The 17,872-nt window shown below is 44.2% G+C and overlaps 1 protein-coding gene across 1 annotated transcript in view; it reads right to left on the bottom strand.

Annotated features, from left to right (window-relative positions):
- Positions 1–2,185: 2,185 nt before the first annotated feature.
- rnf11b (ring finger protein 11b) overlaps positions 2,186–17,872 on the bottom strand; it is a 32,363-nt gene continuing 16,676 nt past the window's right edge. Inside the window, exons 2-3 of the mRNA XM_076278001.1 lie at positions 10,855–11,024; positions 2,186–5,041 (exon numbers count right to left, since the gene is read on the bottom strand). Coding sequence (XP_076134116.1) covers positions 4,870–5,041; positions 10,855–11,024 — 342 coding nt within the window. The 3' untranslated portion in view covers positions 2,186–4,869. The remainder of the gene's footprint in view (positions 5,042–10,854; positions 11,025–17,872) is intronic.

The raw sequence follows: 17,872 nt of genomic DNA on the forward strand, positions 1-17,872 counted from the left end.
GGATGCTTCTCTGACACAAAGTGCATATTCTCGGAGACGCATGATCAAAGGAAATTCATATGTCGATCAGCTGGAAAGCTCGCCTCAGAAAGTTTGAAAATACTCATAATGAAATCTCATTGGTGAAGATTTGCGAACGTTTGACTGTATACTTACATTATACGAGGATACTGGGAGTAACCTAGGCCTGTTCATTGTTTCAAGTTCAATGAAACGACGAATAAGATTGTCATAACAGTCGAAGTGGTTTCATGAAAATAATTGTGCAACAGTGGCCTATTACATTTTCAAATGTAATGTTAGACGAGAAACAGTAATAGCCTACGTGACTTCTAAAAAAAGTTTGTGCCAAAATATCACACAAGTCAGGCTTAAGAAATATTAGCATACACGTTTTTGATATTGTTATTGCTGTTCAGACTTTGATACAATGTAAACCGGCCTAATTTCGTAGAGGCCTATATTATGAAATTTGTCAGTTTCCAAAGATAGTGACCTGATTTCTGAAACGTGGAACTTCAAAATAACTTTTGTGGCTACACTAAAATTCATAGGTCAAATAAATATAAGGTCAAGGTCATCCTTTGAATTCATGTATAGGCCAAGAAACATCTAAAGCGTTTCTGAAAAATGCCATAATTAGGATTTCTTAAGCAAACAACTTTAGTAGGTTGGCTACAAGTCAATATAATGATGTACCCACATTTCCTGTATGGTTGAATATTTTAGTGTTTAGTTGAGCAATTAAGTACCCATATTTAGTCATCCTTGAACTTTGCCCAGTAACACTGCCCAAGAGGGATGGTGGGACCCAGGGTGTCCCTGTACAGGACCAGAGGCAAAAGAGCTTGTCAGGGTGCATGGCGCCACTGTACATTTCACAACCAATGGTGGCAGATTCTGATGAAGGTTTGATCCCTTTGGCCTAGTGCAGATCTTCAGCAGCTTCGTGCCTGCTCAAATGCCTCTTGATTGGCCAATTGCATTGTGTTCTTGTAGTACCTTGTGACCCCTTTACACATAGCACTGATCAACACCACACACTCGATTTTATCTAGTCACTGGTTAGACATTTTGACCATTAAAGTGAATCGCACAGACAGCCAGAGCACACAAGAATATAACAACATATATCTGAATTTAATGCATTTAGACATTGCCATTTAATAAGGCACCAATAGAGCTATCTTGGTAAGTAGAGTGCCATCCTTGTAATACCACTCCTCTATCTCATAAAGATAAGTGTTATGGGCATGCATGCTTAATACTACAGCATCCATGTGTAGTGGTATGATACATATTCAGTATTTTGTTGCAGATATTAATACTACTAACAATGGTAACTTCAATTGTATACCACGTTACCACATGTCAGCAAAATGTTAGGAAAACAAATATTTGTTTTCAGTATTTCATTTCATGACAGTGAACAGGATGAGGAGGCCCACTGTTTGTCCTGGCTCTAAGTGGTTTGTCCTGGCTATGTCTTGTGAATAATGATATAAAAGAAAGCTATGGTTTGTCATTGCACAGGTCTGGTGAATAATGATGTTCTAAAGCCACGAAGAGGCTTCATACTTCCTTTTTCCACTAGAGAGAGAGTAGAGATGTGCATGGGGGGTTGGGGACAGTGCAGCCTATGCTAAGAGTGCCGTTTCCGCCCACAGACGCTGAGATTTGCTTCAGAACCATTGCAAAACTGTTTCAAATTATAAGACAAGGTTCTGAGGTATTTGTAATCCATTGTAATGCAGTTGGGTTGTGAATTTCTCTCACAAACACTGTGACTGGTTTCATTTTGTTTTATTTTCATGTATGTAGGAGTAATTTTAATAATGTACATATAAGTCTTATAAAATGCACTTTGAAGTAATCCATATTGAGCCAAACCTTAAAAGGTCTTTGACTAAGATTTTAACAGAGGGCATCTGCAGTTGTCAGTGCATGCCTGCGCCCTCTGGTGGTGAAATATAAACCATGCCATGTAGTCTGGGTGCTGAAGGTGAAATTCTTGTGACCTACAGTTTCTAATTCTCAAATCATGCCAACAGCCTTTTGTACAACACAGTGGCATATTCCTCATGGCACAATGAAATTATCTAGACTAATTTTATCTAAAAATAATCAATATGCATGGATGAATGTGTGTGTGTCATCATATGGACAAAATGAACCAAGACAGAAGTTCCATAGCATAGATTCTATTTATTATTTGTCTGTAGTACACTGTATGCCTTTATATACTTACAGAGATAAACCAGAAAAAAAACACAACAATCTCACAGGCACACATTACTTATCATACACACCTCACATATGTCCGCATGACTTGTTGCCTTACCACATGGGATCAGTTGTAATGTGTTACATTGCATTTACAGTAATTTTTGTGTGTGTGTGTGGGGGGTGGGTGGGTGGGTGGGGGGGGTCATCCCCGTTTACATGCACCAGGTTTGTCCTCAGGGCATCTGTGTGTGTCTGTACTGCAGTCTTCCGTCACTGTACACCAAATCACTGGTTACTTAACCACAAGCCCAGCCGACAAAATCCTGTGCCAGCCACAGGAACCAATCAAAATGCATATCTGTGTCATGTGACTGAAGGCATCGGAGACCCAGACCGAATGAGAAACAAAGTGACACGATAAACAAAAGGTTCTGTGCAAAGCAGACGTGACACTCCCAGAAGACTTTACAGGAAGTGGACCACCACCATTCAAACTCACAGAAGGATGTTCCAAATGGACCCTCACCCTAGCATTCGGCAATGTTAGCCTAGCAGTTTTAAAAGAGAGCCCACTTAGACTTCCTTGGATGGTGTGATGCCAAATAAGCATTTCCACCTACACCCACACATATAACATGCATGCATACACACACACAAACAAACAAATATGTATTTGTCACACCAAGTGTATTTTTCCGAAATGGTCGTAAATATCATAATAAATCAGTCATAAATCAGATTCACTCCACATTTACATGATATGGAAAACATGAAACATGACATTTAGGGGAAAAAAACTGAATCCCAAATGAGAGCTGGTGCTGGGGGGGGGGGGGGGGGGTACACGTGTACACTTCCTTATTCAAATGCATGGAAAAGTGTTACATTTCTCCGTTATAGAATATTGGCATGGGTGACTCATTTCTTGTGCTTTCACCATCAGTTGAAAGTAGCAAAAGGAGGAAGTGTGGAAATGTATCCCAATCCACCTGAGAAGCCCAAATAGATGCAATCCTCCAAGGACCAATTACAAGTCTTTCCCTGCTCGCTCGCTCGCTCTGGGAAGAGGTTTGCATTGCACTGCTTACTGCTCAGACTCAAACATAAGTGGCTCTGTGACACTAACACGCTCCTCCACACGTATAGGAAGGCAGAGTTTTACTGTTGCCTTGCACCAAGGGACTCTTCTGGATGGACAAAAATGTATTCCAGCAACGACAGCAAAAGACAGTTAACCCCATGTGTCCAGAGACTGTCCTTTCAATTTTACAGTGATTTGTATTGCAATGTATATTTTCTGTTTGTTTACGTAAACTCGATTACTTGGGATGCTTTCTGTGATTCAGAACATGACAAAAACATGTCACACAAGCACACTTAAGTTGCAGTTAAAAAAAGAAAGAAAGAAAAAAAACTAAACAAACCACAAGAAAGCTGGAGTCAAAAGAGAGTAACGAAAACAGCTGTTCACGAACAGTCTCATATTTCAAATCATTAATTGACTCACTGTGAGTTCTATTGCATAACTGTGACTCAAAACAGAAACCAAGACTGAAGTATGATTACTGCCAGACAAGTACTGATTTAGGAACTCCAGTGTTTGTTAGATTACCATACGTCGCATGGTCTCAGTTAGACATGCCGTGATAAGTGCACTAAAGTAGCTTAGCATAGTCAGACTCGAAGCGATTCAGTCTGACAGAGGGACAGGAGCATTAAATTAAGGGGAAGAAAGTACTACAAAATAAACAAAAACAAATAAACTATCATTTGTGACTAACAAATATTTTAAAGCCAAATGATTACGCCAAAGTCCGACTCCTGTCAATGACACGGAAGGAAGACGTATAGAATGTCTTCATTTCTACGATTCATCTTGATATTTTGAGTGTGAAGAGACACGCCCATTGCCAGTAACTGTTGGCACACACACACACACACACACACACACACACACACACACACACACACGACAGGAGTTCTCTTGGTACCTAGGAATAGGCCAGATAACCAAGCAGATGCTTGGCTTCACGAAAGAAAAGTAAATAAGGGTTCTAAACTCATTGAAATGAGCCTCAAAGTCTGTGGAACAGATACAAGTCAAGGTAAAGAATAGGAAACCTCTAGAAACCGGACTGTCCGTAAGTAGATGGGGTGGTTACGTGACCGGCGTCAGCAGTGTGGTCACTTGTGCATACTTGTTTCCTCCTTGGTTTTTCCTGACAGACAAACACACTCACACACACACCTCCCAAACAACACCTCTCCTCTTCGCTGGGTCAAAAGCTTCCTTGGACAGAGCCAAGGCCCAGGCATGCAGAGTCATTAGTCTTTAAGGGTGGGGTGGGCAGGGGTCGGGGTCTTCGGGTGGAGCATCGGTTTCACTACACAGTTACAGGAGCTGCTCTGCCCTCTCCATCCCCCACCACCACCACCACCACCACTTGCTCGCTCAGCTGCAGGGCTGATGATGCATCATGGGAACGTCATGGGAGTCTGAAGTGGCAGCAGGCAATTGGCTGCCACTCCGTGACTGTGTGTGTGTGTGTGTGTGTGTGTGTGTGTGTGTGTGTGTGTGTGTGTGTGTGTGTGTGTGTGTGTGTGACTGGTGTATTTTGGGCCCTGGGCCTGATGGGGTTGTGGTCAGTTGGTCTCGTAGGTGGAGAGCAGTGCGGCGTCCACGGGCTCCATGCACGAGGGGCAGATGAAGGACCGCATGAGCCAGTCATCGATGCAGTCCAGGTGGTAGGTGTGCATGCAGGGCAGGAACCGGATGGGCTCTCCGTACACGAAGTCCATCATGCAGATCACACACCTAAGAGAGCGCGCGCACACACACACACACGCACACACACACACACGCACACACACACACACGCACACACACACACACACACACACACACACACACACACACACAGAATACATATTGGTCAGTCAACAGTGTTTCCCATGAAATGTCACATCACAAGGTTTTGACAGCTCATATCCACAATAGACATCACAAGTGGTGGAAGTAAAACTGCCGATGTGACAAAAAGCAATGCTTTTGTTTGTGTGTGGTGTGTGTGTGTGTGTGTACGTGTGCTTATCTGTTGCTGTATCACAAAACATTTAGAATCAGATGGAAGCTTGGATTTCAATAATCCTGAAAAAATGGCGTTATCCTCATCTACTTAACAATAATACACAAAGACAATCTGCTTACACTAATTACACCCAGTCACTTTCACTTTTTCATATTCTTACTTCATATATTGCATTGTTTGGACATCCAAAGTCCATGGGGGAATAAGAACATGAACCCTTGGATTTAATGGGCTGCAGAACCTTCTTAAGCAGAACGGACCACAATCAAACATTCCCTATGATTACGAGTCAGATTTGTACAATGCTCGGGGAATTTCAGACTAAACCATCTTAGAAATGTTCAACTTCACGTGCACTGACAACCAGAACTGCCTTGCACAGTGTATGCTAGGATTGAATGAGGCACTCTCAACCAGTAAGTCATTATTTTGTTTTTTATCAGTTTGGTGCCTCAGTCAACGTCTGTTGATATAGTGCTGAATCCTTTGTTGCCAGTGTGATGGCCTAGGATGATGTGTGCCCCTACCAATACATCACTGTTTTCAACACAAACATGCTAGATCTCTGTAGAATATCAGAGTGCAGTTATGGAAACTACTTTCATCTTCCTGGACATAAGTAGTTTCACGATCAGGGTAAGTGCTTGACATTATTATTAACCTAGACAATTGGGGAAAGTGCAAAAATACCATTTGTTGGCAAAACACAGTTACAAGTCATTTTCATCCTAAAATGTATGTTTTATCCTAAAACTGTACACCATTTACACATATTAAATTAACTAAATCTAAACTGGACAGTACTAGGACATTCTGTATTCTGTATTATGTTACACATGTAAAATAACTGACCTGGTTGAACTTAATTTAGCTGACGATATACTTCAGATATGCACCAAACTTAGTAACAGCCTACCAGCTAAATTTCCAGATACAAATTATACAATCATAATACCGGTAACTGATATTCTAAAGCTTAGCCACTAAAGTTTCCCGTCAAGTTATTGTCCACTTCAACACATATTCTATATGCTACAAAAAGTACAGCATATATGGCCCCAGCCATGGCGCAACTGGCTGGGGCACCTGCACCATACGCCGGCGACCTGGTACGATTCCCGTGCCGTGGTCCTTTCCGGATCCCACCCCGACTCTCTCTCGCACTTACTTCCTGTCACTCTCCACTAATCCTGTCGCATTAAAAGGCATAAAAGCCCCAAAAAATATACTTAAAAAATAAAAATAAAAAGTACAGCATATAAGCATATATGATGATGCAACTTAACGCGTCTTACTTAAATGAAGTTAACTTAAGGAACAATAATCAACACTACAAAAACTAGTATTTGTACACTATATTTAGGCTAACCAGTCGCCACTGTTAAGAGTCTTTGGGAAAAATGTTATCCTTCAGTGAATGTACACTAAACAAAAAACATAATTGATTTCATAAAATTCATAATTGATATATTATAAATTATATTTATAAGAAGGTTTAAATTATATTTATAAGGTGGTTTAATATTTCGGTTTATTTTTTTGTGTAACAAGTGCTTACCATGATTGTGAAAAAAATATGAGGGTATTTTGTGGATATAGGCTTTTGACAATATGTGTGCAATGCTTTTACATAATGTGGAAATATGTCTTGTGTCTGTGTGAACGAGTACAAACAGTAGCATATTAAAGTGAGTGTGTGTGGGGGATATTCTGCCCTGAAACAAGTGTTCATCAGACACACAATAGTCCCATGGTCTTAAGCAGTGTTTCTTAACTGGTGGGTCGGAACCCAAAAGTGGGTCGCGTAACCGTTCTGGGTGGGTCACGGAGCTTGTGGTTAAAAACAAGCAAAAACAAAATAACTTATTTAACCTTCTAACACTGTTCCGGTCAAAAATGACCGATTTACTCATTCCCTGTACCATAAATATGGCATTTTTCATCAGATTGCCTCAAGATCTTATGATATCCTTCACAAAAGGCTTTTGAACACATAGAATTTATTTTGACTACTTTCTTTGAATTTTGAGTGATTTATTCAACGTAGAAACACTTTTTTTGTTTACGGTAAAAAATGACCGCCATAGGAAATTAATGGGAAAGAGTATATATTTCATCCAGGAGATAAAATATATCTCCTTACACACACTCCTACAACTTACCACCAATGTTCCCACACACATGAATGCATGCACACACAGAAGCACACACACCCACACACACACACAAACAGACACACATACAGTACACACACATGTACACCCACTCACAGACACACACACACACACACTCAGTACATGTTGTCAGTTTATGTTGTCATGTTGCCACTTGTACGTGTGAACCACCAATGTCCGCACAGGCATTCACGCACATACGTGAATAGGGGTGAACAGAAACACACCCACCCACACACCCATAAACAGACACACACACATACACCCACTCACACACACATAAGACACACACACACACACACAGTTCATGTTGTCATGTTGCCACTTGTGCATGTGAACCACCAATGTTCGCACACACAGGCATGCATGCACACACAGAAACACACACACCCCACACACACAAACAGACACATACTGTACACACACTTCATGTTGTCATGTTGCCACATGTGCAGGAAAACCACCAATGTTTGCACACTATGCATTTTTCACACATGGAAACTCCGTTTCCTTTGAATAACCTGTGTCTGTGTATCTCTCTCTCTCTCTCTCTCTCTCTCTCTCACACACACACACACACACACGCGCACATACAGAAACACACACACCCACAAACACACGTGATGTAGATGTTAATGTTCTAATAAGGGTCTGTTTACAATAATGTTCTATTAAATAATATTTTTGTCATGGTATTGGTATTTAAGAGCAGTTATCGGTCAAATTTGACCGCGAACAGTAAATTAAGGGGGGTAGCAACGAACAGTGTTTAAAGGTTAAAATGCTACCTCAGATCCAGTGATGGACTGGACGGTCTGGCATTTGGGCAGATGCCCGAAGGGCTGCGGCCCCTCGTGGGCCGTTTGGGTCGGCCAATCACGGAGCGGCATGCTTGTCGGGTTTGCGCGGCCCATTTATCGTAAAGACGGTTTTACAATATCTCTCGGCCCACTATCAAGCATCAATAGTGTTAAATGGCTTCGAATAAGCCATTTATCTCTAACTCCCTTTTCCTCCTTCATAATAGGAACCTGATCAGTATTTATACCAGACATGAGTCTCTACACTACAGTCATGGTGACCCTCAATATTTACATCAGTCTACATTCTTTTGTAACCTTATTCAATCAAATGATTTAAAAGTGCATTGTTTGAAATTGGAATACAATAAATATGCTGCCTGCATCTTTTATTTTTTTTATTGGTTTACAAAAGTTAGGCTACATGAAGCAATGACTTCTGGGAATTTCAAAACCGAATGAGTCTACTTCCTTCAGCACGGGGAATTGCCGATCTAGCATGCCTTGATCCTCGGAATTTTCCCCTTATAAAAGCTAATAAACTGCCCCCAAATGCACTTCGAAACATAAGAGAATGTCTGCTTAAATTCAGTGAAGGTGCTATAGGAAGAGATATAGGAAGATACAGAAATAAACCTGGTGAGCAAGAAATGTGCTACCTGCAAGAATTGTGCAATCTGTTGCTATTTCCTTCTCCAGCAGTTAAACCTCTTTACCTGTGCCTACAACTATATATGGTTAGCAAATGAATTCCTACTAACACTGTCATGTACTCAAGTGGCATGCAAACGGAGTTTTTCCACTCCTAAATTCATCAAGAATCGCCTAAGGACACGATTGTCACAGGATAATTTGGAGGCCTTTATGCTGATGGCGACAGAGAAAGAGGTCCTATAATGAACTTGGATGCTGATGAGCAAGCTCCTTCGCACCTTGTTAACTGCATGACGTTAATTAAGACACGTTTGTGGAGCAGCTGCTCTGATGGGTTTCCCGTTTACCAACAAAACTAGGCCTACATTCGCGCGCAGCCGTGGGGCAGAAGACGCTTGGTGCCACAGTGTTATAAACTTGACTTAAATAGTCGGCTGCTGTAAGCTACAATCGGAATTTTTTATATACCCCTGGTCCCCTGTTGTCTCAATGATAATAACATCTCATTTCAGGCTATATTTCAGAGTTTGCCGTTCATTTGCATTAACATCGTATTTTGTCATTTTTGGCGAAGACATGCATTCCTTTAGGGATATTGAACATATTGAACATTCTCTAACCATCGTGATTTCGAATTGGTGCAGTTTTCAGCACAAAAACTAATTTTGTTCTTTTCATGGAGAGCACTGCTCTATGCTGTTCTATGGTGCTTTCTGCCTCTTGCGCACGCATGTTTTCGTGACGTTGCATAGAAATCCATGTAGCCTATTCTAGGCTATTCTTTTTTCATTTTCATATTTTTGGAGTTGTGCATTGATATATCCATGTTCTTGGTTCAGTCTTTATGCATATTAAAGTTAGAGTTCATCACCAATGGGGCTACAAACGTGTTATGTCTGTGCATGTGAAGTTATGTCTGTGTGTTGCGGGCACATGCATGCGCGTCCCCGTGTGGGCCGCTGGTTGGTGAAAATGCCAGGGCCGTTTTTTAATCCCAGTCCGTCACTGCTTAGATCTAATATTGGACCTTTATTTTAATAGACATTTTTATGTCAGTCATTATCATGGACATAGACAATATTTATGTGACTGGTTATGTTAGACATAATTTTAGCGGTGACAAGTAGGCTATGACCCTTATAATATTTGAAGTAGGATATGGTTTCAATTAAATTGAGACAAAACCGAAACCCCAGTGTGCGGTGTTCACTGAATTGCTGGCACATAAGAGAAAATGCAACATGGAAACAAAGCACCCCTGTCAAAGACAAACCTATTGAGTACTTTGAAAGGAGACATCAGGAGTTGAAGACTTCACAAATGTAATGCCAAACACCAGCATGTTCCAAACAAGTAAACCTACAGGCACTTCACGTGTCTCATGTAGCTCACCGTATCTGTTGGCTTGATCAGTAAAAAAAAAATATGGGTCGCGACTTAATGAACATGGGAAACTGTGGGTCCCAAAGCAAAGCCAGTTAAGAACCACTGGTCTTAAGAACTCAATACAGTATACTGCATGGTTTGTATGTACAGTATTTCTATGACCCACTGCGCCCCCTGTAGTCCACACAGGGTACATGCATGGACACTGGGAAGAGCTGGGGAGAAAGCAGAGCAGCTGCTGACTCCTGGGATTGGTGGGGCCTCTGCAGAGCCATCTTGCCATTCATTTCTTAACACACACACATACTATTTATGTACATTTATGTTGGTTGACTAAAAAGCTCTTTATTCTTTCACACTAAGGTTGCATTCCACCTCCCCTTTTAACCCTACTATCCAGTGAGCTGGACCATGGCAGAGTACAGAGGGAGTGTGTGACAACGCATGTGTGAGTGTGAGTGTATGTGTGTGTGTGTGTGCGTGCGTGTGTGTGTGCGTGCGTGCGTGTGCGTGTGTCTGGCTTACTCTCGGATCTTCTTCTCGGCGGCGTCGTGCCCGGGGTCGTACAGGCCTTTGGGCAGGTGCTGGATGAGGCCGATGCGCTGAGCTATGCGCACCTGCTCCTCTTCAGTCAGCTGAGTGGCCAGTCGTGCCTGGCTGGGCGTGGGGTGGTACACAAGCACATGGGCCTGCTCCTGGACACACACACACAGAGTGAGTGAGTGAGTGAGTGAGTGAGTGAGTGAGTGAGTGAGTGAGTGAGTGAGAGAGAGAGAGAGACAGAGAGACAGAGAGACAGAGAGGGACAGAGAGAGAGAGAGAGAGGGACAGAGAGAGAGACAGAGAGACAGAGAGAGAGAGAGAGAGAGAGAGAGAGAGAGAGAGAGAGAGAGAGAGAGAGAGAGAAAGAGATACACAGACACAGGTTATTCAAAGCTGAACAGCATCCAGGAAACAGTAAAAACTATTTTAAGGCACACCGAATTGTCAATACCATAATCCCTGGAATTATCACTTATTGTCACTTTAAAAGCACCGTTGTAAAAACAAAAAAATGAAAATGTAACTGATCAAGGTGAACAAACTTGTCCTAACTCATTCACCAACCAGTGAATAAGCATCTGCGACCAGTAGATGGCAACCTTTCCTTCACTGCTCGATGTTATAACATAAAACGAGAGAAGGGGGGAGTGGGGGAGAGACACAGGCTCAAGTCCAAGAGCTTTACACTACAAACGGCCCAAAAGAGAAATGAGAAAATGAACAGAACAATGGGTCCCATTGAGTGCGGCGATCTTGTAATCGCGTCCGCTTAGCAGAGATTTAGCGGTGAGGCTGGGGGGCGGGCGTGGGTGTTGGGGGGCAGGACTGCGGGAGGAGAGGGCTCGTTGCAACATCACGCTGGGTGTGCTTGCATGCATGCCTGCTTACACAAATCCCCACCGAGACACACTTCAGACTCCTTAACTCTGTTGTAGCTAATCAACTGCCGAGTTTCCTCACAATCTCTCTCCTAGCTGCAGAGCAAATGTGTAAATGATGGTTTCTACATACAGCCACAAAGACGTTCACAAATAACAAAAAAAAAAGTGGTTGAGTACTGGCACACACACACACAGCATGAGCACAAAACTGAGCCGAAAGCTTCACATTTACATAATCTAAAACTACAAAGGCCTCCTGTTAGGCCCAGTATGAAACACTACTGGGCCCCCATGATCAACCTTCTTAAAGGTGTATGCTGCAGTCTCTGTAACAGTGACAGTAACTCTCATTGAAGCCTCATGGGTGTGTGAATAGCACAGCACAGCACAGCACAGCACAGCACAGCACAGCCCCTCTGTCCAGCCAGTCAGCTGGCCAGCCAGCGGATTACAGTTAAGCAAAGCCTAGCCCTGGGCAGAGATTAGTCGCCATGAGCGAGCAGTTTTGCACAAAAAAAAGTGTTACATCAGCAGATCCCTCCCTCACTGGACTGGACGCCCCATACCAACCAGCTGATCCACTTCATGCATATTTATACACAGTGGGCCACCACAACGGCAGCTGTCCGTTTAAGGGGTATGGTCAGCGACAGCATTTATTTATCTGCAGTTAAACAACTAGGCTTGAGAAGAATGCTTATGAGGATAGGCTTCTCTTTCCATACAATGATGAGACCGAACAAATGTCAGTCTGGCGAACCGTCTGCCAAAACACTTGGCTGAACAGAGGCAGGACAAAGAGGGACTGTCTGTGCCAACCAGGTGTCCCCATACATCTATGTGAACCCTCGCGACTGGACAAAGTTAACCAGAACAATCAAGGCGTCTCAATCGGTCTGCCTGTGCCTGGGCCTGTGCTTGTCCCTGGCTATTTCTGTCAGGTCGCAGCAGGTTCAAACAGGTCCACCGACCCATTCTTAAGAGCTCGTTGTTAATTCAAACCCATCGGCTTGTGCAATCCTCAATGGCAGCTCAGAGATCTTACAACCAGGTCAGGTATTAGCGGCGACCTAAGACGGGCCCAGCCTAGTCCAGCTGCGACGATCTGACGATCTGCCACCGGGGAAAGCCTCACCACTACGCACAAGAGACAACCAGTGGGACAGCCTCACCGCTACACACAAGAGACAAGCAGTGGGACAGCCTCGACACTATGCACAAGAGACAACCCCTGAGAAAACACTGGCCCTGGCTCTCAATAACCAGACTGACATTCAGGAAGAACGGGGAGGGGGATGGGGAAATATGTTAATTATGTGTTTGCCCACTAAAGAACAAGCTCATTTGCAATTAGCTTAAGCTCATTTATGTGGTCAGGGGGTCATGGTGGGTTATGGCAAGACTGTTCGCTGACGAGGCCTGATAGGTATGGATGGTAACCACCTTTACCACTCCCATGTGTGTGAGCGTGTGTGTGGGTAACTGGTCCCACCTGTGTGTGTGTGTGTGTGTGTGTGTGTGTGTGTGTGTGTGTGTGTATCTCGGTATGACCCGAGATGGTCTTAGGACTGCTTGCTGTGCACAGGGCCTGGTACCTGGTGCTAGAGCCCAGTCAAGCGGCATGGTCAGCTCAGCTGTCCCCAAGAGGCCAGCCAAGGGAGCCAAACAGCTGCTCAGGTCGCAACCTTACTGTGTACGACAAAACAGCACCAGGCCTCGCACATGGACAGAAGAGTAGTTCACTTCACGGGAGACCCAAGCAAAAAGCTTTCAGCCTTCAGTATCAGCCATCCCTTATTCGGCTTTCAAAATGATTGTGTCTTTCTCTCTGCTGAGCCAATGTAGGAGTCTCTCAACTAGGGCTTCAACATAGTTATTTTCATATAAGTAACAAATTAGTTGTTTTATCGATGAAATACCAGAAAGTAGTGAAAATATGTTGATGGTTGTTTCCCAAAGCTCAAGATTACGTCTTCAAATGTGTCATTTTGTCCACACACCAAATATATTTACTTCATCGTCATAGACGAATAAGTACCGATAAAGTTGAAAATATTCAAGTTTAAGAAGCTGCAATCAAAGAATGTTGATGTATTTTCTCACAACAACAGAGGAGAGAGCAGGAAGACTTGAATGAGCAGCACTGAAAGATTCATTGATTTTCCTTTTTTAAACTAATGCAACAATTAGTAAACAATTAGTTTTTTAAACTAATTAACAATTAGTAAATCCCAAATGGCACCATTACTAGACTCTGATGCTTTGGGAGTGTTTTGCTACTTTCTGAGGCAACATGGTGAACATGTAGGCCAAGCAACATTTTGAAAAGCGCCAGCGGCTGCAGCAGTGTGATGATGAATGTGCAGCAAAAGGCAAGCAGGTGCTGGTCTTGACTCTGATAGATCACTTCTAAGCCATGTTCAATGTATTATATAGTGAACGCTGAGCTGAAGCTTGACTTTGAAAAATGATATTGCAAATCAAATTGCAATCTCAATATCTGACAGGAATTGTGTCAGTCAGATATTTTCTCCAAATCGTTCAGGCCTACTAATGAGTCCACACACAATTTCCCCCCTTAAGTACAGTAGGCTACAGAACACATTCACAAACACATAGTCACCATACCTCTCATTCATTTCATTAATCCATTCGTAAATTAATTTATTAGATAGTGCCTTCTACACCAAGTACCAGAGCAGTTAAGGAAAACATTTTAGCCTAGATAAATTAAACTACCGGTATACTGAAACTGTGCTTCATAACTAGGGGTGAAACGGTAGCAAAAAACCCAGTTGAACCTCGGTTTTGAAGTCACGGTTTGGTTAATTTTCGGTACAGTAAGCTTAAAATTCACTGACAATATTTTTGATGCACAATGGGAATAGTATTGTTAAAAGGTGTCTGATGTTTATTGATGTTAATTGACTAACCTAATATATGGTCCACTACTTAATATGTTTGTGTGGGAACTCATCATAGTGCAAAAATAGGACCTATTATATGAATCTAAGGACCTATTATATGAATCTACTGGAAGGTCAAGGTACTGGTTCTGGTCTTGATTAATTCTCATGTTCCTTACAGCTGACGGGAGTGAGGAGAGAAAGTGCAGCGCCACAGTTCTGTTTGTTATGTCAGTGTCACACACAGCGCAGGGAGACGGGAGCACAAAGGGACCAATGACAACATCAGAATGACTTTTCCAGGCGGCCGTGTGTGTGTGTAGGGTGACAAGACAGCTGTGTGTGTGTGTGTGTGTGTGTGTGTGTGTGTGTGGGGGGGGGGGGGGGTGAGGCCAGGGCACTAAGCGAGTGGCAAGGTCAGCAGTCTCTTTGTCCCGCAGGTGTCTGCGCTGGACCTGACAACTCTGCTCTTCACACACAGACATGCACACACACATGCCCACGCTCACATACACACACACACCGTCCCTCTATACACACATACACACCCTCCCTCTCCTACACACACACAGACACACACACTCACATACACACACACACACCCTCCCTCTCCTATACACACATACACATACACACCATCCATCTCCTACACACACACATACATACATACACACACACACACACACACACACTCTCTCTTTCTCTCAGGTCTGGACCTAACAGCGCTGCTCATCAGAATGCATGCCAGGACACACTGGTAGTAGACACCAACACTAACCCTATCTCCCATTCTCCAACAGAAACACACACCCACATACACACTCTCCCTCTCTCCTAAAGACACACACACACACTTGGAAATACAATCCTCTCTTTCTCTTTCTCTCGGTTATCAGCTCTCCCCTCTTTCATTAATACACACAGTTCATCCCTCTCACATTCTCTTTCTTAACATTTCTCCCGCTCTCTATTCCTCCATTTCTCTTTCCATCTTTTCTCTGTCTCATCACTTTCTCTATCTCTCTTCCTCCCTCCATCAACCCAGCACCAATCCCCTCCTCTATGGTCTTCCTTCCTATAGACCGCTCCTTGTAGGCCGCACAGGCATGCAACTCGGACTCCCTACCAAGACTGACACTTAGCAATATTGTAGCTCCACGCTTGAGTCAATCTGATTAAGGAGAGCTTATTTTAGCCTGCGGAGAGATAACAGACGCTAGCTAGTTGGCTGGCTGGCTGGCTGGCAGGCTGTGTGTGTGTGTGAGAGAGAGAGAGAGCCTCTGTTTTCACTGAGAGCATTCACCCCAGCCAGCCCAGAGACCAGACAGGCATTCAGGGGGGAAAACCACAGCTTGTTCTGCGGCCGAGAGAGAGAGAGAGAGAGAGAGAGAGAGAGAGAGAGAGAGAGAGAGAGAGAGAGAGAGAGGCTGATTTGGGGAAGGAAGTGGAGTTGAGCGGTGGCAAGAAAGTGAGTGTGAGAGAGAGAGAGAGCGTGAGAGAGAGAGTGAGAGACTGAGAGCACATCTGAAAAGGAAGAAAAGAGGTAGTTCTGTGGCGAAAGCGGGAAGGAGTGGTTTGGAGATGAAAAAAGGAGTGTGTCGGAAAGAAAGAGTTGAAGAAGAGGAGGACGGGAGAGGGGAGGGGTGGCGAGGCAGAGAGAGTAGAGAGCTGCACAGACAAGCCTCGGGCACACACGCACGCACACGCGCACACACACACACAGTCTCCTTCCCTGCACTGGAGTAGGGTAGGCAGGGGGCATGTCTCCTGTTCCCATCCAGACCACAGATAAAGCAGAAACACACACACACACACACACACACACACGCTTCACTCGTTCCCACATCCACACTCTCTTGTCTCTTCCCCTCTTTTCCCTTTGCCTTCTCTTCTCTCACTCCCTTGTTCCCTCTCCCTGTCTGTCCATCAGTCTCTCCTGTCCTTTCTCTCCCTCTCCTACCCTCATAGACACTCACATACACACACCCCCTCTCCCTCTCCTATACACACATACACACCATCCATCTCCTACACACACACACACACACACATACAGCCGCTTCACCCGTTCTTATGCTATCTCTCTCTCTGTCCCCCCCCCCCCCCCGTCTGGCTGGCAGGCTGAATGCTGGATATTCCGGGCCCTGAGCCCAAGAGCACTCCCTGGTGCAGCAGGCATGCGTTGGGTCTGTGGGAGCCTCCGCTCTCTGGGCCTCCCTCTGCCCCGTCCACCCATCCGCCCACAGACAACCAGGCCTCTCCACACAGCTCCCAGGCTCTGGCAACGGCTCAAAAGCAGATCCTCCAAGGAACACACACACACACACACACACAGACACACACACACACATAGCCACAGTACAGCTATTTTTGACTGCTCTGATGGGAATAGTCTCTGGGACTCCATGCCACGTAGGCCACCTCCAGTCCAAAACCACACAGGCGATTCTTCACCCAGAACAATGAGGAACAGGCATGATATCATCTGACCCAGACCTTGACATTCACACGGGCTGCTTTCACAACAAACACGCCTATGCCACCATCTCTGAAGGCACGTGACGCCCTGTTGCTGTAGCTGTAGCTGCTGCTGCCGATCGCCACAGTGGCATGAAAGCAGGCCAGGGCCAAGCATGACTCGGCACTTTCCGCTAAACCCACAGCCCCAGCCAGCCTGGTGAGGTAACTAGAGCCCTTCCTCCGAAACTTTAGCCATTGGAATCCCCCCCCACACTCGTACACAACCAGGCCAAACATTCTCACACTCTTTCTCCCGCAACACTCTCCCGCTCTTTCTACTCCCCTTCCCCCTTCCTCTGCCTGCCTTGGACTTGTGAGTTCTAGCTTGGATATGCACCATGGAGACGAGGGGTTGCAGGGAAGGATTGGGGGAAGGATTTTTCAACCTCAAAGGTGGCTCGGTCCTCGAAAAGGACACTGATGACTGCACAGCCATGTAATTTCAAGGAAACCAACATGTGAGAATAACTAGGTGTCTTCATAAAAACACTGAATTGTGATGACAAGATTATCTTTAAGGTGGCAAACAAACAACCTGTAGGAAATTAAGTGTCCAGTACAATCAGGTAGAAATAGAAGACAGGACAAAAGTGTGTTGCTGAATGTCAGTTCAAAGTGTTTATTGCCCGTATGGCCTGAGTGAAGACGCTCCTCCTCAGTCCTTCAGCCCAGGACCAGTCTACACTGAAATAT

This window comes from Alosa pseudoharengus, unplaced genomic scaffold (assembly GCF_046254945.1).
Source record: "Alosa pseudoharengus isolate Yale_2024_CS ecotype anadromous, Long Island Sound unplaced genomic scaffold, YU_APseudo_1.1 YU_APseudo_1.1_scf_11, whole genome shotgun sequence".
In the NCBI taxonomy this organism is placed as follows: Eukaryota; Metazoa; Chordata; class Actinopteri; order Clupeiformes; family Clupeidae; genus Alosa; species Alosa pseudoharengus.